We start from the raw sequence: 23,710 nt of genomic DNA, 5'->3' as shown, positions 1-23,710 counted from the left end.
AAAAAAAAAAGCAGCCTTTGCTGCAACAGGTGAGCCCAGGTTCCCTGCAAGGCATATTTGATATAATTCAGAGGTGTTAGAGATGGCTTAGAGGCAGAGCACTCATATCTGAAATAATTTTTTTTTTTTTTTTTAAAGACAGGGTTTCTCTGTAGCCTTGGCTGTCCTAGACTCGCTTTGTAGACCAGGCTGGCCTCGAACTCACAGCCATCTGCCTACCTCTGCCCCCTGAGTGCTGGGATTAAAGGCGTGTTGCTACCACGCCCAGCTTGAAATAAATAATTTTTTATAAATATTTTTAAAAGACTTTATTATTATGTATACAGTGTTCTGCCTGCATGTACACCTGTGGGCCAGAAGAGAGCATCATATCACATTATAGATGATTGTAAGCTACCATGTGGTTGCTGGGAATTGAACTCAGGACCTCTGGAAGAGGTCAGTGCTCTTAACCTGAGCCATCTCTCCAGGCCGAAATAAAGAAAAAAAAATTCATAGGACTCCTCAGGCTCTTATCACACCTCCCCTCCAAGCCATAAGAGGGCATCTCATTAACCCTGGAGTCTCAGGCACCTACTCTGTGTGGTGTGACAGCTACAAAGCAGCGGAGCATTCCTTGATGGCCCATGATGGTGTTACTGGTGCAGCCAGAGAGGGCTTCCTCCATTTTTCCATTCCGCGCTTAGCTCTCCAGAGAGGGCAATGTCTCCTTTCACCTTGGCCTAGTTTTCAGTAATCAGTTTCTAATTGACCTCATTAGATGTGATTATGGGCTCCTTGCTGCACAAGCCCAGGGGAGGATGCTCATCTGGCCCGTGAGGACCGGCAGAGGCAAAGCACAAGGTGTCATACAAGGAATGTGTTGATCAAAGGAATTTAACACAGAGGAGGGGTAGTGAGCCTTCTGCTGCCATGGGCACAGGGACAACAGGTATGTGGAGGAAGATGGCCAGGCAGAGGTGGGGTTCTTCACAATAACACCTAAAAACAAACCAGCTTAGGGTCACCATGCCAAGAAGGCTCTGGGGAATTGTAGTCAGCCTTCAGTGACTGTCCTCATAGGTAGGACAGGACTTCCTGAAATCTGGAATACCAGATTCGGAACCCAGAGCAGCTCTTCCTTGCAGCCATCCTCTTGCCTGAGCTGCCTAGAAGCTTTGAATACAGGCCTGCTTTTGCTGCTATGTCTGGCTCCAGCTAATTTGATTTTATAAGGCAGTGTCTCACTGTCACCCTGGCTGGCTTCAGACTCAGATACCAGACATGTCACCGGGTGCTGGAACCATAAGCTAGTGTTGCTAAGACCAACTACAGCTACTTTCTTTACGCAAATAAAACAGGCAAATCTTGAGGCCACTTTCAGGCCCCAGGCCTGGCTCACACTGTTTTCTCCTTTATGTACACTGCTGGTTGAGGCAACTGAGGGCAGAGTTCACCCTGACATGATGCTCATTTGGGGATTGTCAGTGAAAGGGCTGAAGCAGGATTGGTGGGAGTTCAAGACCAGCCTGGGCTACCGAGTGAGACACATACTCAGAACTACCTCCCGTAATACAGGCAGTAATAACTACCTGCTAAATCTAAGCCGCTACTGAAGTCGGTGAGAACGAGGCAGGAGGGACTAACAACAGGGTTGCACTATTTCATAAACCCGGGTTTCAGAAACAACACATCCAGAACAAGGGCTGGTTTTATTTTCCCACAGATCTTTTTAATATAAAACAAAGATAAAACACCTCAATTCTGAAACCTGCCAGCGTGTCTTGTCTCTACAAGGTGCACACTTGGCTAGAGACGACATAGCCAAAGTCTTTAAGAGCATTGGAAAAATAGAAAACAGATCTCAGGGAAGCCGGGCACAGCCGACCACTAGAGCAGTCCTTGTCTTTTCAGATCCTCGTATGTCTTCTTGTTCACGACATTTCCACTGGAGTCTTCATACTCCTCCTGAAAAGGAAGGGCTACACAGTGAGCTGCACAGCAAACTCTGGTACCTGGAAATCAGCATTCACCTCATATAGCTTTCTCAGCCAGAGCTCCAAGAGCGAACCAATGCCTATATAGACAGAGAGTGGCACCTGCTGTGGCCCAACCTTTCTCTACATACTCTTCCAACATGTAGGGAAAACACCCTGGGTTTGAGACACAGTAGCCTGCAGGGAAAGGCTGACCAACACGGCAGTGTGAAATGGTTTCTAAGAAGCATAGGTTCCTGCCCACAGGCCACTTGCAGGGGCTGATAGGGAGGCCATGCACGCTTAGTGCTGCAGGTCTACATTATAGCTGGGAAGGCTCTTGATGCTAAAAAACAAAACTGAGGGGCTGGAGAGATGGCTCAGTGGTTAAGAGGCTGCTCTTCCAATAGTCCTGAGTTCAATTCACAGGAACCACATGGTGGCTCACAACCATCTATAATGAGATCTGATGCCCTCTTCTGGTGTGCATGTGTACATGCAGGCCGAACACTGCATACATAATAAATAAATCTTTAAAAACAAAACAAGGGCTGGAGAGATGGCTCAGCAGTTAAGAGCACCGTCTGTTCTTCCAGACGTCCTGAGTTCAATTCCCAGCAACCACATAGTGGGTCACAACCATTTACAATGAGATCTGGTGTCCTCTTCTATCATGCAAGCATACATGCAGGCAGAGCACTGTATATGTAATAAATAAATAAATCTTTAAAAACAAAACAAAACAAAACTGAAATACTGACATAGACTAAAGGAGGCTGCTGCCAGTCTCCCCAAGACCCGGATGTCACCACCACACCTTCAATGCATGGCACACTCATCTAAGACCTGTCGAGACCAGCGAGGACACATCCTACTCCATTTACACTTGCTAGGACAGTAAACCTCTCTGCATGCATGGTGACGGACTGTCACTTGACACCACACCGAACACACTGCAAGCACCCACCTCAGTGTCAGGCTGCCATCGTTCTGAAGCCTTCTGCAGTTTCAGCTTGGCCCACACTGCAGGAAGAGAGATTAGCAGCCATTAGTACCCACAGTCCACTGGGTGCAGGATTCCTGCCCCCAGGAGGCATTATGATTTAGAACCACCAGTAGATAAAACCCCTTTTATTGCAAAATTTACCAGGATTTCATTTTGCTGTTAAAAAAAAAAGGCTCATCAGGACTTCTTAAAAACCAGGCTGGAGCTGGGTGTGGTGGTGCATGCCTTTAATCCCAGCTCTCCGGAGGTGGAGGCAGGCAGATCGCTATGAGTTCGAGGCCAGCCTGGTTTACAAAGTGAGTCTAGGACAGCCAAGGCTACACAGAGAAACCCTGTCTCGGGGAAAAAAAAAGAAAAGAAAGAAAAGAAAATACTTTCAAAAGAAGAAGTTAATGTGGAACAGTCTACAGGAAGTATGGGATAAAATAACAATGGATCATAGCCGAGAAGTCTTAATACATGCCCTGGTTAGGTGGTTTTTTGTTTGTTTGTTTTTTGTTATTTTGCTTTTCAAGACAGGGTTTCTCTATGTTATCTTGGCCATCCTGGACTTGGCTTTGTAGACCAGGCTGGCCTCGAACTCACAGCGATCCACCAGCCTCTGCCTCCCATGTGCTCGGATTAAAGGCGTGTGCCATCACTGCCTGGCTCAGAAAAGATTTTTCTCAGTATTTCAAATGTAGAATTATGATTCATTTTCTATTAACTATGCCATAATTTCCTACCAATAAAGCAAAAGGGCAAAAATAAAACAGGCAATTAATTGGGCCAGGGGTGGTGGCTCATGCCTGTAATCCCGGCACATAGGAGGAGGTTGAGGCAGGAGGAGCACCAGTTCAAATTGAGTTTTAGGGCAGTCTGGGCTACAGAGTCAGACTCCATCCCCCAAACAAAAGCAAGGGCCAGGGAAATGGCCAAGAAGGCAAAAAGCCTACCAGGTAAGCACAAAGGCCTGGGCGTGGATCTCATGCCAGTACCTATGTAAAGGCAGATGTGAAGCAGCCCTAATGCTGTAGGAGAGAGGCAGATCTCTGCAGCTCACTGGCCAGCCAGCCACCCTAGCTGAATGGATGGGATCCAAGTTTGAGAATAGAGCTTATCCCAAAAAGCAAGGCGGACAGAAGGCTGGAGAGATGGCTCAGTGGTTAAGAGCCCTGGCTGCTCCAGAGGACCAGGGTTCAATTCCCAGCAACCACATGGCAGCTCACAACTGCCTGTAACTCTAGTTCCAGGGGATCTGATGCCCTCTTCTGCTTCATAGGATCCTGCACACCACACAGACACACACATACACAGATACACAGACACACTATTTTTTAAGTTTAAAAAATAGCCGGGCGTGGTGACGCACGCCTTTAATCCCAGCATCGGGAGGCAGAGGCAGAGGCAGGCGGATTGCTGTAGTTCGAGGCCAACCTGGTCACACAGAGAAACCCTGTCTGGAAAAACAAAAATCCAAACCAAACAACAACAACAACAACCCCAAACCAAACCAAAATAAAAAACAAACAAAAACAGAAAGAAGGGGGGGAGAAAAGGCCGGGCAGGGTGGTACACACCTTTAACCCCAGCACTCAGGGAGGCAGAGGCAGGTGGATCGATGTGAGTTCGAGGCCAGCCTAGTCTACAAAGCGAGTCCATGGGGGCTACAGAGAAACCCTACCTCAAAAAAAGCAAAATCAACCAATCAATCAATTAATTAAAAATAAGGAGAGCCAGGTGGTGGTAGCACAGGCCTTTAATCCCAGCACTTGGGAGGCAGAAGTGGGCAGATTCTCTGTGAGTTTGAGGTCAGCCTAAATCTATAGAGCTAGTTCCAGGACAGCCAGAGCTGTACACACTGTCTCGAAAAACCAAAAAAAAAACGGGGGGTGGGGGGAAGGGGACGGCAAGTGATCAAGGAACCTGTAATCTTCACATACACATACATGTTCCCACATGCACACATAAAGTCATGAAGCTGGGCATGGTGATGTACTCTCAGCACCCAGGAGCCCAGGTAGACAGATGTCTGAGTTTGAGGCTAGCCTGGTCTACAGAGTGAGTTCCAGGACAGCCAGGGCTACATTATCAGACCCTGTCTAAAGAAAACGCAACAATAAGTACAACCAACTGTCTAGCTAGCACTGAGGTGAAACACAAGAAGATAGGTAAGAAAGAACAGGGGTCTGCCTGCCCGGCAAGGGGGAGCGCCCGCCACACACGCCACCCGAGCCCTCCTCCAGCAAGCACTTCGCTGCCGCCCCAGAAATAAGCTTACTAAGCATTTCTGTTTTCTTCTGGATCAGTGGTTCGTAACACATTAAAATCAGCTCGGAGGAGTAAAATATCATCCACTCAGAATCTTCCAGAGGAAAGGTCACCGACTCAGGCTAAAAGTCCTATTCTCACCTCAGCATAGATTCTTTTCAAGGGAGATGTCGTCAGTTGACAAGCTCACTCCCTTAATTAAACACGAGCCTTAGCTTTCTATAGCCACAACCGCTGCCCTAGGGCCGGGATCAGCAGGACACTGGGACAGCAGTACGAGTGGCCACTTGGCCTGGCTAGGGAACAGTCGGCAAGGTTACTTACAGGAGACAGCATCTTCAATCTGTGTCACATTTGCAAAGTGGGCAGTGTTTGGGATGCCCAGACACCTCATGCCATGAGCATGACGCCACTCCTGGAAGAAAGGAAAGGGACAATGTGAAATGGGGACAGCTGAGACGGCACTCCCTTCATTCCTTCTGAGGTGTGTGTCTCCACGTAGCTGGCTGGGACTGGCACAGGGCTGACACTGCCAAGCAGCGCTGCACTGTCTCAGCTTACAAGCTGCATGTTCTAGAGTTAGCGGTGTCAGAGGAGCACAACCCAGACTCATGACTCTGCTATGGAGGAGCTGGTACACCCAGAGCCCCTCCCTGACCTGCATGGCTGTGAGCACAAGCCGGTATTTCTGGAGGTTCAGGAGCACATGGTTGCGCAGCTATGAGAAGGGCTGAGAGAGCTGGGAGAGCACAATGAAGTCACAGCTGTGACTCTCAAGTAGAAGCTACCACAGGCTTCATCCTGGATGCCAACCCTAGTCACCTGAGGAGTACTAGGAAAAACTCAGGGCCCACTCAGGGACACAGAGGAAAGGACCCAGGAGCAGCTGGCAACATGTCTGAGAGGAGAGTTCACATAACTCACTGGGTTGTCTAATATAGCACATGTCTTTTCCATTATGTATAATGTGCTCCAAACACCAAGGGCGGAACATAGAATGAGCCCACTTAATGACGCAGAACTCAGACACAGCTCATGTCAAGAACAGGCTGGAGGGCTGGAGAGATGGCTTAGAGGTGAAGAGCGCTGCCTGCTCTTCCAAAGGTCCTGAGTTCAATTCCCAGCAACCACATGGTAGCTCATGACCATCTATAATGTGATCTGATGCCTTCTACTGGCCTGCAGGTGTACATGCAGGCAGAGCACTGTATACATAATAATAAATAAATAAATCTCAAAAGAACAGGTTGGTAAATATCAGTGCCTTATTTTTTTTTTTCCTGCAAAGAGGCAAAGGCCTATTTAAAACCTAAAAACCCCAAACCTGCCCAGCTCCTTTTAACAGCAGTGTAGAGAAATGACCAAGAAGCCAGAAGTGGTCCAAAACACTATAGGCAACAAGAGCATGAACCAGCATGCAAAAGCCAAAGCGAGGCTTCGGGGCTAGCGCAGCCCATGGCCACAGACAGGGGCCTCTCTGCTTCCTCTCTGCTCTGGACACCAGTCACCCTCAAAGACCGCTACCATCTGCTTTCCTAAAGTGATGTTTCTGCTCAATTCCCAAGAGAAATGGCCCTAAACTTACAGCAAAGTGCCGCTGGAAGGCCTTTGGCCCCCGGTAGGTGTAGTTTCCACAAATCTCACAGTTGTAGTTGATATTCAGGCCATGAAGCTTATACAGCCAGTAGGGGATGGGCTACAAGAAACCAAGCAACAGCATCAGTTCACCCAGCTCTTGCGTACTTCCACAGTGGGAGGGGACAGGGGCTCCCGTCAGGCTTACTTTGCCGTCCCAGCCCAGGGGCAGGTTTTTGGGGTTGTAAATGATTTCATTCTCTTCATCTTCACTCTCGCTCTCGCTGATCTGCTCTTCCTCCTCCTCCTCTCGCTCTTCCCCTGTCCTGGCTTGCTTGCGCTGTACGTTTTCATGAGTGAGCTGTCGCTGTTCCTAAGGTGGGTTATAAAGAAAAGCGAGGTCACAGCACATTAGTACAGCACACGAGGTGACACCTCCTCTAACTCTTGCTGACCCATCACTTGCAAGGATATGGTTTTGGTTGTAGAATAAGGCTAAATTGGGTTGGCAAGATGATAACTCAGCTGGTGAAAAAGGACTTGCCAGGAAGCCCGACGAGCTGAGCCCAAGCCTCAGAACCCATGTGAAAAGGCCTGGGCATGTAAGCCTGGAGCATGAAGTACAGCAGCAACAGAGGAGACGGTGCCTCAAACCAAGGTAGAAGGTATGAACAGAGTCCACATGCAAGACTACACACACACACACACACACACACACACACACACACACACACACACACACACACAGCAAGTACTAAGCCTTGCCTTGTTATCGGAACCGTGGTCACAGGGCATACCTGGTTCTGAAGGGAAAGCCCAAGGTCTTAGTGCACTTGCCTAGACCCTCAGCTAAGGCTGCAGAGCACCACAGACAAGGTCTCAGCACCACTGGTGAAAAGCCCCCAAGCCAGTCTTTCTACTGTGGTGACCCTCCTGCCTGTGATGACCACTTTCCACCCTGAGTTTCCCTATTTGGTTCAGTTTGCACACAGCTACTTGTTTCCTTTGACAATAATGTGAGTTATTTAAGGACCATGACATACTCATTTCATATGAAAAAATTCAGTATCATGCTTAAAAACCAACAAACATAAATAGTGGAGTAATCACAAGCATCCTATTGGTGTCTAGTGAGAGCAACTCCAGGAAACCACAAGGAAGAACTGGCTAGAACTCAAGAGAGGTACCATGACCTGTCTGAGAAACCAAAACACTTCCAGAAAAGGGGGAAAGCGGTAGGCACGTCTCACACCAACGGCACAAAGGTAATGACTTCTCAGCCACCTTCAGAGGACTGCTGCCCACGTCATCCCAGCCTAAGCTCACTGTCTCTGGCATCTAATATCTGGCTGGTCTCTCAAGGGAATCACTCATTACAGAACCAATGGGGAACTACTCCCAGCCAAGTGGGGGGTGCTAAAACTAAGGTAGAATCATGTCCACCCCAAAGGGCAGGTATATGAACAAGTTCTCCTGGGCAAGCCAATCCTTTTCCACCTCCCACCTACCCTTGGCACTCCCTGGGAGGGTACGCAAGGAGAATTCACAGCTATCGTGGTACTAGCCTTGATAGGTTCCACTATCTCAACATGGGCAAAGTGCTCATCACAGTGGATCCCACCTGAAGGCTGCTGCAAGTCATCTCTGTCTGGCTTTTTGAGTACCTGCTTCTTGAGTCACCCCCTGGTCTACGCTGAACCTCAGCAAATAGCTGAGGCCGGGGGGAAGCCTGTTGTCTAGTCTGGCCTTGTGGGAATTGGGCAGCCTTGGTCATATAACCTAACAACAGAGCAGGAACCTCCTGCAGTACTGAGGGCTTCAAGAGAACCACTTGAACTAGTGCACTGCCCACCCTCTTCCTTATTTGAACTTGGGGGGAAAGAGCCTTCCTACCCAATCCTCCCACCAAGCAGCATTGTAGGCCTCAGAAGACAATGCACTCACCCCAAGAATCTCCACATATTCATAGATCTGGGCCTCCAGGAAAGCGATGTCTTTGTTCCTCTCAGTGTCTCTGAGAACAAGAAACAAGCCGATTCAGTTAAGGGTTCTTTTTGTACCTAAGGCTGCTCTGTCAGGAACACTGATTCCATCAGAAAATCTCAAGCATGCGAGTGAGCAACACACACAACGCAAGCTGTCTGCTCTAAGTCATGAGGTTAGCTCTTGGAATCCAGGTGGCTCTTCCCAACCTTGCCTACAGAGTGAATGACCCGTTAATACCATTTCAACTCGTAGCATTATAATCTACAAAATGACAGTTTACAGGAAGCAAGTAAATGATACCCACCCCTAACTCTTGCTTAGCAACGGCAAGAAAGGTCACATTTTGCAACTTTTCCAAGTTACTGCAAAAATCAGAGTAATAACTACTTTTCAGGCTTGTTGTGACAAATTAGGAGGAGAAAAAAAAAAAACCAACAAAACAACAAAAACAAAAAAACCCTCCAAAATACCCCAAAATGCTCAAACCAAAAACAATACCCTGTGTAAGTACGTGGCTTACAAATATATCTAACTGCTATTGGTAAAAGCAAAGTAGGAGGGGCTAGAGAGATGGTCGTGAGTTCAATTCCCAGCAACCACTGGGTGGCTCAAAACCATCTACAATGTGATCTGATGCCCTCTTCTGGCCTGTAGGTGTACATGCAGGCAGAGCACTGTATACATAACAAACAAATCTTTAAAAAAAAAAAAAAGGTAGGAAAAAAAAAGCTATTTTGAGACAGAATCTGGTTCAGGGTGGCCTAGATCAGGGCCTTATGCAGTCATCACCAGAGATGCTTTCTCCAGCAGCAGATGGGAACAGATGCAGAGACCCACAACCAGACATTCTGTGGAGAATCAGTCTCATTTGGAGGTCTCCATTAAAACCCTCGTTCCGGGAGCTCAGGGAACTCCGTGGAAGAGGCAGAAAGATGGTAAGGTCCAGAGGAGATAGAAAACACCAGAACAAGGCCCTCTGAATCAACTAAGCTAGGCAGGGACTGAAGTGACAAGCTCAGGGCCTACAGGAGTCTGCAACAGGTCCTCTGTGTATATATTATAGCAATCAGCTTAGTATGGGACTCTGACTGTGAGAATGGGTGGGTCTGACTCTTGTGCCTGCTCTTGGGACTCTTTCTTTCTGTTGGGTTGCCATGTCCTGTTGTGGGGTATTTGATCACACTGTGAACCCTGAGACTGTGTACTGGAAAAACCTGTTTCTTGTTGTGGTGTGGCTCAGCCCTAGAACACCTTTAACCCAAGAGCCTTCTGTAAACAGGATTAAATAAAGTCAACCATAAATCAAGAGGTGGAGCAAGCAACCAGTCGACACTGAATGAACACAGGCAAAAAACCAGAGTGAGAGGAAGTGAGAAGGATGAATAGGGAGACAAACAGGAAGTAGAAGGGAGGAACACTGAGCTTGGGAATTGGTTTTTTCTTGGGGGGGGGATGGAGTTGGGGTTTCCAGACATGGTTTCTCTGTGCAGCCTTGGCTGTCCTAGACTCACTTTGTGGACCAGGCTGGTCTTGAACTCACAGCTATTCACCTGCCTCTGCCTCCCGAGTGCTGGGAATACAGGTGTGCACCACCACAGCTGGCTCAAGCTTTGGAGTTTTTATTTTTATTTTTATTTTTTTTATTAATTTATTCTTGTTACATCTCAATGTTTATCCCATCCCTTGTATCCTCCCATTCCCCCCCCCCCATTTTCCCATTATTCCCCTCCCCTATGAGGGGGATTACCTCCCCCTATATATTCTCATAGGGTATCAAGTCTCTTCTTGGCTACCTGCTGTCCTTCCTCTGAGTGCCACCAGGTCTCCCCCTCCAGGGGACATGGTCAAATGTGTGGCACCATAGTACGTGAGAAAGTCATATCACAATCTCCACTCAACTGTGGAGAATATTCTGACCATTGGCTAGATCTGGGAAGGGGTTTAAAGTTTACCGCCTGTATTGTCCTTGGCTGGTGCCTTAGTTTGAGCGGGACCCCTGGGCCCAAATCTGCCTATCATATTGTTCTACTTGTAGAGAGTTTTTATTTTTAATTTATTTTTCTTTTTTGAGGCAGGGTTTCTCTGTGCAGCCTTAACTGTCCTGGACTTGCTTTGTAGACCAGGCTGGCCTTGAACTCACAGTGATCCGCCTGCCTCTGCCTCCGGAGTACTGGGATTAAAGGCGTGTGCCACCACCACTGCCCAGCTGAGCTTGGGAGTTTTTAAGACAGCATGGAGAAGAGGCTTTTCTTTCTGGGATGTTGGCTGAGTAGGAAGGTCAGCTGGGTGCTTTCTCTGCCTCTCTGAGTTAGCAGGCTTTCACCCAAGATCTGGCTCCTGAGTCTTTATTGGTAAAATAGAACCTTTGGGATTTTGTTTAAAAACAATAGTGTCCAACTTCAATACGATAGTTTTTGCTTTGTCTTACTGTATTTTGTCACATTTGGCTGTTATCTCTTAAAGGCCTGTTCTTTTCTAATGATAGATGGAAAGGGAGGGGAAGCCTAGGGAGAGGCGGGGAGAGGGGCTGGGAGGAACAGAGGGAAGGCAAACTACAATCAGGATATATTATATGAGAACAATCTATCTTCAATAAAAGAAAAAGGTTTGGGGCTGGAGAGATGGCTCAGCGGTTAAGAGCACCAGCTGCTCTATCAGAGGTCCCGGGTTCAATTCTAAGCATCCACATGGCGACTTACAACTGCCTGTAGCTCCAGTTCCAGGAGCTCTGACACCCTTACACAGACATACGTACAAGCAAAACACCAATGCACTAAAAATAAATAAATATTAAAAAAAATATTTTAAAAATTTTTTTCAAATTAAAAAAGCGTGTGATCCTTAGCTGGGCTTAGCAGTGCTCCCCTTTAATCCCAGCACTGAGGAGACAGAGACAGGCAGATGTCTGACTTTGATGACAGCCTGGTCTACAGAGTGAGTTATAGTACAGCCATGGTACATAGTGAGACCATATCTCAACAAACAAACAAACAAGCGCCAGGCAAGCAATCGCAACCCTTTGGAGACAGAGGCAAAGGGATACGGGCCAAGGAGGAAGTTTAAGGTCAGGCCTGGACACACAGCAAGCCTGAGGCCATCCCGAGTTATATGAGACTCTGACTTAAAAGGGAAAAGCAAAGCAAAAGGAGCAGCTTTTGGAAAGCAGACTCTATGAGGAAGAGACTTAAGCCAGAGTGGAGGAGTGCCTCAGCTACTCACCTTTTTGTTCCCTTTGATTTGGGATTCTTGGCAAACAGAGAGGTGTCGAGTGACTCCAGCGACTTTCCTTTGGTGCTGAAGAGCCTCTGAGCTCGCTCTTCTAGGGTCCTAAGGAGGTAAGAGGCACATAAGATTTTAGGGTGAACTTACTACACAGATGACTTTTTTTTAAAAAAGGAAACACCTTTAATCCCAGCACCCGAGAGGTGGAGGCAGGTGGATTGCTGTGCGTTCAAGGCCAGCCTGGTTTACAAAATGAGGCCAGGACAGCCAAGGCTACACAGAGAAACCGTGTGTTGAAAAAAACCAAAAACCAAAAATAAATAATAAAAAAATAAAAAAAGAAACTCACTACGAAGACCAGGCTGGTCTCAGACTCATAGAGATTTGCCTGCCTCTCCTCTCAAGTGCTGGGTTAAAGTATTCACCATCACGCTCTGCACAAGATGACTTTTGCAGCATAGAGTCACAGAATAATAGAATAGGAGCCACCCACAGAACCATCCAAACACACAGTGACTGCGAGTTTGGTAGAAAAACCAGGTTCTTACCCTCCACATTTCAGGCCTAGAGCCAACAGTGCAGATTTCAACCTGTCCAGACCCAGGGATGCCAACTCCTACAAAAGAGAAGGTAGTTACCACATAACACAATTTGTTTTTTCTCCAGGTGAGACCATATTCTGCATCCAACCCCCTAGCTTTCAGTTCCCAAAGACTGACTGGCTACTGCTAGGTCTAGGCCCAGCCACACCGGGAGGGCAGGGTTCCATGGCTCTCTGCAGGCAGATCACTCATACAGTATTTTTGCAGAGATGGAAACTGAACTTGGACCTCACACATGCTAAGTAACTGAACTCTCTTTTTTTTTCCCCCAAGAGGGTTTCTCTGGGTAGCCCTTGGCTGTCCCAGACTCACTTTTGTAGACCAGGCTGACATCGAACTCAACAATCCACCTGCCTCTGCCTCCCAAGTGCTGGGATTAGCAACTGAACTCGTCTCTAGCTCCTTGTTTTGCTCTGGAATTACTGTTTGAGTTTTGAGATGGGGTCTTACTCAAACTCAGAGCAACTCTTCGGCCCCAGCCTCCCGCAAACCCTGAAGACACTATAACATCATTTCACTTTTCTCTGAAATTTACTTTTTCAGAAGTTAGAAGGGTTTTATTCTTCTAATCTTTAGATATCCCTTGTACATGCCTGGCCTTAGGAAATGGCATTGTTACAAGTCTAAGACACTGAAGGCAGGAGAGCAAGTGGTCCCTCTGACGGATGCCAGGGCGAATGAGGTGTCTTAGTAAGGAAAAAACGCTTGCTATCAAGTGACAACCTGGGTTTGATCCCCGATTCACATGGTGGAAGGAGAATCAGCTCCCACAACTTATCTCTACATGCATGCTGTGGCACATGTGCACATGCGGGGGCACACACCTACTCCTACACAATAAGTCTACCACCACCACCGCAGCGGCAGCAGCGGCAGCACTACCACCACCACAGCTAGCCAAGCAAGAGCAGAACCACCTAGCGTCATGCAACATACCTCCCAGGAGGAGAACGCAGAGAGGTCAAGATGGGCTCCAGCATGGGTCAACGCACTGCTCGTCTCTTTCTGGCAGGGACAAGAAGTTTATTAAGATCCAGGTTAGTAAGAGGAATGAAGGCCAGGGAGCCATGGACCTTCTTAGGACTGGCTGGCCCCCTTCTTTAATCACATTTACAAACAGTAATCAATTCATACAAAATAGAGCAAACAAAACAAAACAAAGCCAAAATCAGATGGCTAGTTTTCTTCCTTAAAGTTCAAGTTTGTCAACAGGAGTAGAAACATAGATTCTGATCATACAAACTGATCGGATTTTGGTCAGCAGGAGCCACAGAGCAGTCAGGATATGGTTGTTAAAAATCCTGGGCTGGCCAGGCATGATGGTGCATGCCTCAGGAGGCAGAGGCAGGCGGATCTCTGTGAGTTCTAGGCCAGCCTGTCTACAAAGCGAGTCCAAAACAGCCAAGGCTACACAGAGAAACCTTGTCTCAAAAGCCCACCCCCCACCCCCACCAAAAAAAGAAAGATGTAACATTTGCCAGGTGATGGTGGCACACACCTTTAATCCCAGTACAGTCAAGGCTACACAGAGAAACCTTGTCTGGAAAAAAACCAAACCAAACCAAAAAAAAAAAAACCACACACACACACACATACACACACACACACACACACACACACCACACATACACCAATCCTGGGCTGAAGCCAGGTGTGGTGGTGCTTTTCATCCTGGCACTTGGGAGGCAGAGGCCAGTCTGGTCTACAAAGTGAGTCTAGGACAGCCAAGGTTATACAGAGAAACCCTGTCTTGGGGGGGGGGGGGGGAATCCTGGGCATGGTACCACAGGTCTTTAAATCCTAGCACTCAGGACCTGAGACCCACCCCAGGAGAAAGCCAACCCCTGACACTATTAATGATACTCTGCTATGCTTACAGACAGGAGCCTAGCATAACTGTCCTCTGAGAGGCTGCACCCAGCAGCAAATGGAAACAGATGTTGAAACCCACAGCTAAACATTAGGTGGAGCTCAGGGAGTCGTGTGGAGGGTCTGGGAGGATAGAAGGGCCTGGAACAAGAACTCCACAAGAAAACCAAGAGAGTCAACTAACCTAGGCCCATGGGGCTTACAGAGACTGAAGCACCAACCAAAAAGCATGCATGAACTGGACCAAGGCTCCCAACACATGTAACTGATGGGTTTTCATGTGGGTCCCCTGGCAAATGGAACAGAAGCTGTCTCTGACAGACTCTGTTGCCTGCTTTTGAATCACTTTCCTCTAGCTGGGCTGCCTTGTCCAGCCTCAGTGGAAGAGGATGTACTTAGTCCTGATGTGACTTGAGGTGCTGGGGTGGGTTGGGGGGAGCAGCTTTCTGAGGAGAAGGGAAAGGGAGGAAAAGTGTGAGAAGGTAGGACTGGGAGGAGAGGAGGGAGGTGGCTGTGATCAGGATGTAAAGTGAATAGATAATAAATCAATCAATCAATCCTGGGCCTAGACAATGTCTAATGGGTCCTGACAAACCTTGTTCCGAGTGTACAAAGGATGCCTGGCCCCAGGGCAGAGCTGGTGCCAAGGGACTGACTGACACCAGTGTCCTGAAGCAGAGACTGAGGATTAACACGATCAGTTCACCTCCCTGGCACGAACTCTACTGAAGCTCACCGGCCATCCGGGAAAGGTGCCATTGTCCCACTTCTTCTCAAAGTCGGTCTGAATCTTCCCAAAGAGCTCATTCTGGTCCTGAAGGGGCTTCACCCTATCTGTGTAATCCTGGAGGTACTCCAGCAGCATCTCCAGGTATCTGCAGAGGACATGCAACAGAGAAAGCAATCGCAGCCCTACCTGTGACATCCTGCTGTGCCCTGGGAACTATAATTAATTCCTAATAATAGCTGGTAGAGTCACACTCATACGGTTTGAGTGTGTGCACTTCGGGATAGGACTGAAGCATGTTACTTATCTTTATTTATTTTATTTTATTTATTACTTATTTTTATGGATGTAAGCAATCTATTGCATGTATGCCTGCACGACAGAAGAGAGCATCAGATAGAAGAGGGCATCAGATTCATCACAGATGGTTATGAACCACCACGTGGTTGCTGGGAATGGAACTCAGGACCCCTGGATGAACAGCCGGTGCTCTTAACCACTGAGCCACCGCATCAGCCCCTACTACTAGTTTTTAAGTAAGTTTATTTTTTTCTTCACATTACCACTTAAATCCTCACCTTTCCTACCTACTTTTATCCTCAAGATATAATGTCAATACTAGGTCTCAATTAACCCGCAAATGAAAGAAACCAGGGAAGGAGAACATGAGAAAGAGCAAGCCTAGGGAGCACTAACAAGAAGAGAAACTAATTCATTATTACTTATCACTTAATACAAGATCTGAGCACTTCGTTTAGCCAGTCCTGGAAACTTTCCCCACTAAACTCCAAAACCTCAGCCAGGCACGGTGGTGCACGCCTTTAATCCCAGCACTCGGGACGCAGAAGCAGGTGGATCTCGGATCTCTGTGAGTTCGAGGCCAGCCTGGTCTACACAGAGAAACCCTGTCTCAAAAAAACCCTCAGAGATCCCCAAACAGACTTCTTCTAAATTATCCAAAATTATATATGAGGTGAGATTACAGGTGTTTCCACACATACCCTTGTCCACAATCAGACCATCACAAATGTTCACTTTATTTTCTGGGACAGGGTGTCATTATGCATCTCTGCTTGGCTTGGAACTCACTATGTAGACCAGGCCGAATTCAGTGACCCCCCTGCCTTTTCCTCTGAGAGTGCTGGGATTAAACGTGTGTGTCATCATGCCATTATTACAGATATATATATATATTTTTAAATTTATGTGCATTGGTGTGAAGGTGTCAGATCTTGGAGTTACAGACAGTTGTGAGCTGCCATGTGGGTGCTAAGAATTGAACCGGGATCCTTTGGAAGAGCAGGCAGTGCTCTTAACCACTGAGCCATCTCTCCAGCCCCCTATTACAAATATTTTAAAGCATAACACTCACCATCCTTATCTTCTGATAAACCCAGAAGTCATTCATGTACAGCATTCAGGCAACAAAAGCCTGAATTTGACCTCAGACCTTTCCATGAAATTCTAACTACACCCAGAAAACGCGGGAACCCGTGAGTGCCTACCTTTTATACTCCGCACTCTTCCTTTCTTTCGGAATGTCAAATAACTGGTCAAAGATGGACAGGTATGTGATGTAATCCAGTTTCTGAAAAGAGAAAAGGTAAGAGTCAGGATGATAACTTAGTTGATCTTCCAAAAAATAAATAAATAAGGTCAAGGGCTGGAAGGATGGCCCAGTAGTGGATAAAGGGGCTTGCTGCCAAGTGTCAGGGAATGAGTTCTATTTCAGGGCCCCACACTGTGGAAGGGGAGGACTAATGCCCTCAAGTCATCCTGTGATCTCCATACTTGAAGACCACCGTACATAGCTGTGTGCACACAAACACACACTATTTTGTTTTTTTTTTTTTTTTTTTTTTTTTGGTTTTTCGAGACAGGGTTTCTCTATGTAGCCTTGGCCATCCTGGACTCGCTTTGTAGACCAGGCTGGCCTCGAACTCACAGCGATCCGCCTGCCTCTGCCTCCCGAGTGCTGGGATTAAAGGCGTGCGCCACCACGCCCGGCTTACTATTTTGTTTTTTAAGTCAAAGCCAAAACTGCGCGTTCTCTAACCAGGTATCAAGGCTTGGCTCACGTGTTTTCTTTTTTTGTTTTGTTTTGTTTTTGGAGACAGAGTTTCTTTGTATAACAGTCCTGGCTGGCCTGGACTCACTTTGTAGACCAGGCTGGTCTCAAACTCACAGAGCCTGCCTCTGCTTCCTGAGTTGTTTTCCCCCCCCCTATATTTCAATACGTAAGGCTACTGAATCCACTGAAGTGAGTAGAAGATTGCTGAACATGAAACTAACTCTACAAGATCAAGCATTAATCCAAACAGGACGCATGCTGGCTATTTAGGGTGGGCCAGGATCCCGTCTAAAGATTTTGCATTCTAAAATAAGGTCTTGAAAGGTGCCCGTGTTAGTCCACACAGCCACTTCCTGAGCACCTCTGAAGCATGTATGGAGGGGCAGAAGAGAACAAGGCACCTGCCTACAGGACTTAAAGGTCAGCAGCTGCGCTTGGGGACATTTCCCCATCAGGAGCTTTTCTCTTTTCTTTTTGAGACAAAGTCTCACAGAGCTTCTTCTGCCTCTGACTCCTGAATGTTTCGGTTAAAGGTGAGCCACCATGCTCTACCTATGACCTTACTATTAAACTTCTCTGTGACCTGAGACTGTCGTTTTAAACCTCATCACTGAACAAACAACAAATAAACACATCCCTGACCAAAAGACATGAACTAGCTGTCGTCTGACTGAGGTCAGCCTCCTTCTATCTCCCATACCTCATACTGTGTGCCTAACAGAGCAGTGGAAGTATTTATGGGTTAAGAAACTGGCCAGGCATTGTGACACACACCTTCAGTCCCAGTACTCAGAAGGCAGCGACGGGGAGATCTCTGTTGACTTGAAAGCCAGCCTGGTCTAGAGTGAGTTCCAGGGTGGCCAGGGCGACGCAGACCTCCAGTGCTTACAGTATAAGCATGAGAACTTCAGTGCAGAGCCTCAGCTTCCATGGAAAGCTGGACTTGGTGGTTCATACCCAGAACCCCAATGTTGGGAAGGCAGAGACAGAAGATTCCGGGGTCTCAGCAGCTAGCCAATATAGCTGAAAGGATTAACTCCAGGTCTAGTGAGAGGCCTTGTGTCAAAAAATAAAGTGGCAGGCCTGGAGAGATGGCTCAGAGGTTAAGAGCACTTGATACCCTTGCAGAGGACCGAGGTTCAGTTCCCAGCATGCACATGGTAGCTCATAACATGTGTAATGAAACTAGTTTCAGGGGAGCTAGCTCCCTCTTCTGGCTTCTCAGGGAACCAGGCACACACATAGTGCAGACATACAGTCAAGGAAAATACTTATACAAAAAGAGCCAAGCATGGTGGCACACGCCTGTAGTCCCAGCACTTGGGAGGCAGAGGCAGGCGAATCGCTGTGAGTTCAAAGCCAGCCTGGTCTACGAAGTGAGTCCAGGACAGTCAAGGCTACACAGAAACCCTGTCTGGGGGGCGGCAGGGACGAAAAGACCAGGGGCAGTGGTGCACGCCTATAATCCCAGCACTCTGGGAAGCAGAGGCAGGCAGATCTTTGTGCCAGCCTGGTCTACAAAGTGAGTTCAGGACAGCCAAGGCTACACAGAGAAACCTTGCCTTAAAAAACAAAAAACAAAAAACAAAAAAAAAAAGAAAGAAAAAAGAAAAAAGAAATGAAATCATTTACTTAATATCTATATAGGTAACACGGGGCCCATTCTACCTGTTTTAACTAGGTGTCCTAACTCAGACCCGAGAATGAGACTCTCTCTCCACGCTCCAGGCCTTACCTCAGACGCCTTCAGGTTAATGTACTTGAGGTAGCAGTCATGGAGATCAAGGTAGCGGCCGTATCCCTCTTCATCTGTGAACTCCACCAAGTCTGAAGGAATCACACATGTCAGTGATTCTGGTATGGTAGACTATGTTTTTGAACATTTTGTATAAAATTATCAGGATGTTAATATAGCCCAGAGACCCAATCTGAAAACCCAGCTACTAATTCCTGAGGTCCTAGGGAGTGGTAGTTAAAAGGAGGGTTTCATGGAGCCTAAACTGGCCTCAGACTCCTGATTGGTCTGCTCTCACCTACATCCTGTGATTACAGGCACGTGTCACCATGCTGGCTTACACAGCCAGGATTTAAACTCAGGGTCTCACGTGCATTCTCCAAGATTCTATCAAATGAGCTAAATCTCTGGATATAAATCGAAGCCCCATACTACCCTGTCCTTTGCTTAAAACTAGCATCCAGAGGCTGAGGCAGGTGGATCATGAGTTCAAGGCCAGCTAGACATGGCAGCAAGAGCAGCCTGGTCTAAATAGTGAGTTCCAAAACAGCTAATACAATGTAGAGAGACCCTGTCTCAAACAAACAAAAATAATTCAGGGACAGTATTAAGACCTTGTTTAAAAAAGAAAAACTGACGCTAGGTGCGGTGGTGCGCACGCCTTTAATCCCAGCACTTAGGAGGCAGAGGCAGGTGGATCAGGTGGATCGCTGTGAGTTCAAGGCCAGCCTGGTCTATAAGCAAGTCCAGGCCAGCCAAGGCTATACAGAGAAACCCTGTCTTAAAAAGCAAAACAAAACAAAAACAAACAAACAAAAACAAAAAAAACAAAAAAAAAAGAGGAAAAAAGAAGGAAAGAAAAAAAGCCAGCAAAGTGACTTTCAGAGCTGAGATCAAACTCCAGAACGTAGGTAAAAACAGGAGAGAAGTGAATTCACAAAGCTGTCCTCTGACCTCTACACACATACTTTTGCAAGCATGCCCACACACATACACAATTAAAATAAAATAAAATAAATAAAAAGAGTAGCCAGGCACAGTAGCACACACCTTTAATCCCAGCACTCGGGAGGTAGAGGCAGGTGGTTCTCTGTGAGTGTGAGGCCAGCCTGGTCTACAGAGTTCCAAGACAGCCACCACTGTTACATGTAGAGATTCTGTCAAAAGAAAGAAAAAGAAAAAAAAAGGAAGGAAAGAAGCAAGCTCCCCAAAAAACACAAATAAAAGAAAGGAAGACAGGCAGTGGTGGCACAAGCCTGTAATACCTTTAGTCCCAGAACTCTGGAGGCTGGGGCAGAGGCAGAGGCAGGTGATCTGAATTTGAGGCCAACCTAGTCTACAGAGTGAGTTTCAGGACAGCCAAAGTAATACAGAGAAACTCTGTCTCAAAAGCAACATCAACAAAAAACCCAAAAGGCTAGAGAGATGGCATAATGGCTAAAACAACGACAAAACCCCCAAAGATACTTATCTTCATCCTATTTGATTTAACTCACCTCAAGTATATGAGACATTTTTTTCCCCTCCGGGAAGGGTTTCTCTAGCCCTGGCTGTCCTGGACTTTGTAGACCAGACTGACCTCAAGCTCAGATATCCACCTGCCTCTGCCTCCCTGAGTGCTGAGATTGAAAATGTGTGCCACCACACCCAGCAGTATATAAGACTTTTATATATTAGGGCTTTATTATGTAGTCTTGACTGGCCTGAGCTTGCTATGTAAAGCAGTTTGGCCTTGAACTCAGAGAACTGCTTGCCTGTTGCCTCCTGAGAGCAAGGATTAAATGAACACACTTAATCAGCTTTTATTTGTAGAGCCTGGAGAGTCGGCTCAGCAGTTAAGAGCACTGGCTGCTCCTGCAGTGGACAGAGGTTTGAGTCCCAGGCCCCACACGGTAGCTCAAAACCATTTGTAACTATAGTCATAGTGGATCTAACGCCCTCTCCCGGCCTCCTCAGGCATCACACATGCCCACACATGCACATGGGCATACATGCAGGCAGAACACCCACACAGGCAAAATAAAAATAAAGGCCAAAAAAGAAAAAGAAAAGAAAAAAGATAGGTTCTAGCTATATAGCTCAGAATGGATTTGAAGGTTCCAGAAAGGAACTCTAAGCCATACTTACTCTGTGCTTCTTCGCTTGGATTCTCTCGAGCCTTCAGGAGCTCCTCAAATTCCACTGACATTGGCACACAGATCTGAGGGAGGGAGAGAAGCTTGGGTGAATCTGGCAGTGTCTCAGGCATGCAAAGCGCGGTACTTCTAAAGCTCCACTTGCCCTCGAGAGTTGGAGGCGCTTACTACTGCGCTCCATTGGCTTTGCTAAGCAGAGCAAGGTAGGAGTCATTGCCATGCAATGCGGCGTGCTAAAGAAGGGCTGCTATGGAGGAGGGAGTCTAGCAAAGATATTTTATGAGGGAGCTGGCACTGGACATGAACCCTGAAGACACAATGAACTCTGGAAGCGGGCAGAGCATCACTGAGTTGGTAGAAGATTTCAAGGCAGAGCTAGAAGCACAATGTACTGGCCGGCGGAAATTCTTGTGAAAGAGAAAAAGGACAAAGTAAGTTTGGGTAGGAGAGCCTATGATAAAGACAAATTCTGGACCAAACCACCACCACCACCAACAAAAAAACCTCTAGGGCAAAAAATTACCCATCTCTCACTGGCCAGAAATAAGCAGGCCCTAGCGCCTTCTCTGTGTTCCCTTACAGGCTGAGGGACGCCAGGGAAAATGTCAGCTAACTATGCTCCAGTTAAGGAGGGAAGTTCTCTCTTCGAGAGACATCTGGATGGCATACCCCCCATTTTCCTTGCACCTTTTTCTTCCCTTTTGGATGAGTTTTTAGAGAAATACCTCATTTGGGTGCTTCCGATGAAATTCCTTTATCTGCTTGAGTCTATTATAGAATTCAGCAAACTCATTGGGTCCTGAAATTGCATTGAGTTCCTCCTTTCGTAGTCTGTAAAATAACAACAAATCCAAAGAGCATAAAGGACAAAGCCAATCCTCTCACCGCTGCTCCTCAGAAGCACTAACTGCGGTAGGGGATGTGACTGTCACTTACCCATCTTTATCATCATAAAGATCCCTCAGGTTCCCACTGACCTCCATGTACCTCTGCAAGGCAAACACAAATCCATCCGAATGACGCAATTCGTACAACAACAGAGCTAAGTAAGCAGCAATGGCTGTCTTGGCAAAGACTAAGGAAACTTCACGAGATACAAGGTCTTGAAAGTTCCCCGATCCCGAGTGGTGGCGGCAGACACGTTTAATCCCAGGACTTGGGAGGCAAAGACAGGACATCTGTCTAAGAAGCCGAGAAGGACTAATCTAAGCACCCAGGGGTTAGGACTCAACGCTGAGCCCCCGAACCTTCCCCTGGCAGCAATTTTCCCGCCCTGCCCGTCCCAAGGGGAAGCGGACAGCGGGGCACTCACATCTTGCATGGCCCGAGTGCGGTGATCGGAATTGATCTGGTCCCGGAGCTGCAGGAAGGCAAACGGGAATACATCATACACCGTTAGTCTGAGTCGGAGTTAGGAAGGCCACTCGAAGGGACGAGCTTATTATAGGTTTAGGTCTCGGGGGCTGAAGCAGAGGGCCTGCTGGGCCCACGGAAAACGTTACCCAGGCCAGAGCGCCGAGACAGCATAAATGGGAGATGAAGATGGGGCGCTGGGTGGGTCTGAGGCCGAAGAAAGCATTCAGGGGCTCGGCAAGGGACCCAGGCCCTCCTTCTGATGCGGCCCCGACCACGACCCACTCACCGTGGACTTCTTAGTGAGCATCTCTTTGGCCATGACGTCCATGAGCCGTTCCTTCTCCTCATGATAGCGCCGTTGCTGCTCCAAAATCGTCTCCATTTCTCCCTTAGCCGCAGCGCCTTAATTTAGACCACCAACACGGCCGGAAGCAGCGCCTGCCGCCTTGCGCGCCTGCGTCTCAGGCCTCTGCATCCGGCTGCACCAAAGTTCCGTGTGTCCCGGAAGTGGCTTGGGAAGTTCAAGAAAAAATGAACACTGCAAGGGGCGCAAGTCGACGCGGCCGGCAACAGTTAGCTACACTGCCCTCTGCTGTCTGGAGGTGTGGAGGCGCGATGCCTCAACGACTGAGTCTTCCAGGATGCCTGCAAAAATCCTAGAGGCTGAGGGTGGCTGCCTGGGGCTTGCTGCACCCAGCTGCGTCTGCTTTTACACACTGGTGTGAGCCGAGAAATTGAAGGCTACAGAAGGGAAAGTAGAACTGGAATCTCTAGTTTTCATTGTGCGCCCTCTGGTGATGTTTTCCCCTTGTCTGGACTTTAGTGTCCGTCAGTAAAATGGGGACGGTGGCAGCTTTATTCTTTAAAATCATAGGTAAAAACAACCTTTGCTTTTTAGCAGAGGACTCTAAGTAAAATGTGGTATACTGAAGCAACGAAATGCTTGCTATTCAGCACAGTCTGACTTGCGAGTTTCTATAATCCTTCACTCTCTGTCTCCGCCTACCACGTGCTGGGATTATAGGTATGGACCACCACATCTGGCCACTGCATGACTTAGAAAATGAAATCTAGATTGCCTTTCTTTCTTTCTTTTTTTCAGCAGCAACTCAAGAAAAAGGAGTCTACATGCCTACTCTAGGCAGAGAAACAAAGACATTGTCCATGTGTACCTGTTAGTGTTACTTATAATTGACAAATCTGTATGTAACCCAAGAGTCC

The 23,710-nt window shown here is 47.4% G+C and overlaps 1 protein-coding gene across 1 annotated transcript; it reads right to left on the bottom strand.

The window, feature by feature from the left end:
• Positions 1-1,667: 1,667 nt before the first annotated feature.
• On the bottom strand, positions 1,668-22,979 carry Sf3a3 (splicing factor 3a subunit 3). The gene is made up of 17 exons (XM_051171395.1): positions 22,776-22,979; positions 22,446-22,493; positions 22,070-22,122; positions 21,859-21,964; positions 21,126-21,198; positions 18,999-19,090; positions 16,698-16,780; positions 15,202-15,340; positions 13,533-13,601; positions 12,543-12,610; positions 11,992-12,099; positions 8,731-8,800; positions 6,995-7,159; positions 6,797-6,907; positions 5,536-5,626; positions 2,923-2,978; positions 1,668-1,947 (listed from the first exon to the last, which is right to left on the bottom strand). Exons 1-17 carry the CDS (start codon positions 22,869-22,871, stop codon positions 1,870-1,872), a joined length of 1,506 nt encoding a protein of 501 aa, XP_051027352.1. The 5' UTR covers positions 22,872-22,979; the 3' UTR covers positions 1,668-1,869.
• Between the last annotated feature and the right edge of the window lie 731 nt (positions 22,980-23,710).

This window comes from Acomys russatus, chromosome 29, assembly GCF_903995435.1.
Source record: "Acomys russatus chromosome 29, mAcoRus1.1, whole genome shotgun sequence".
Classification (NCBI taxonomy): Eukaryota; Metazoa; Chordata; class Mammalia; order Rodentia; family Muridae; genus Acomys; species Acomys russatus.
Note: the sequence above shows the minus strand (reverse complement) of the source record. Positions and strands in the feature narration are given on the sequence as shown.

Bases quoted from the DNA above. Each gene is read 5' to 3' on its own strand.
- Sf3a3 (XM_051171395.1), bottom strand. From the start codon at position 22,871: ATGGAGACGATTTTGGAGCAGCAACGGCGCTATCATGAGGAGAAGGAA. The intron at 22,123-22,445 runs GTGAGTGCCCCG...TTTGCCTTGCAG, and splicing joins GCACTCGGGCCATGCAAGAT to AGGTACATGGAGGTCAGTGG. The intron at 13,602-15,201 runs GTGAGCTTCAGT...TGTCCCTGCCAG, and splicing joins GCACCTTTCCCGGATGGCCG to AAAGAGACGAGCAGTGCGTT.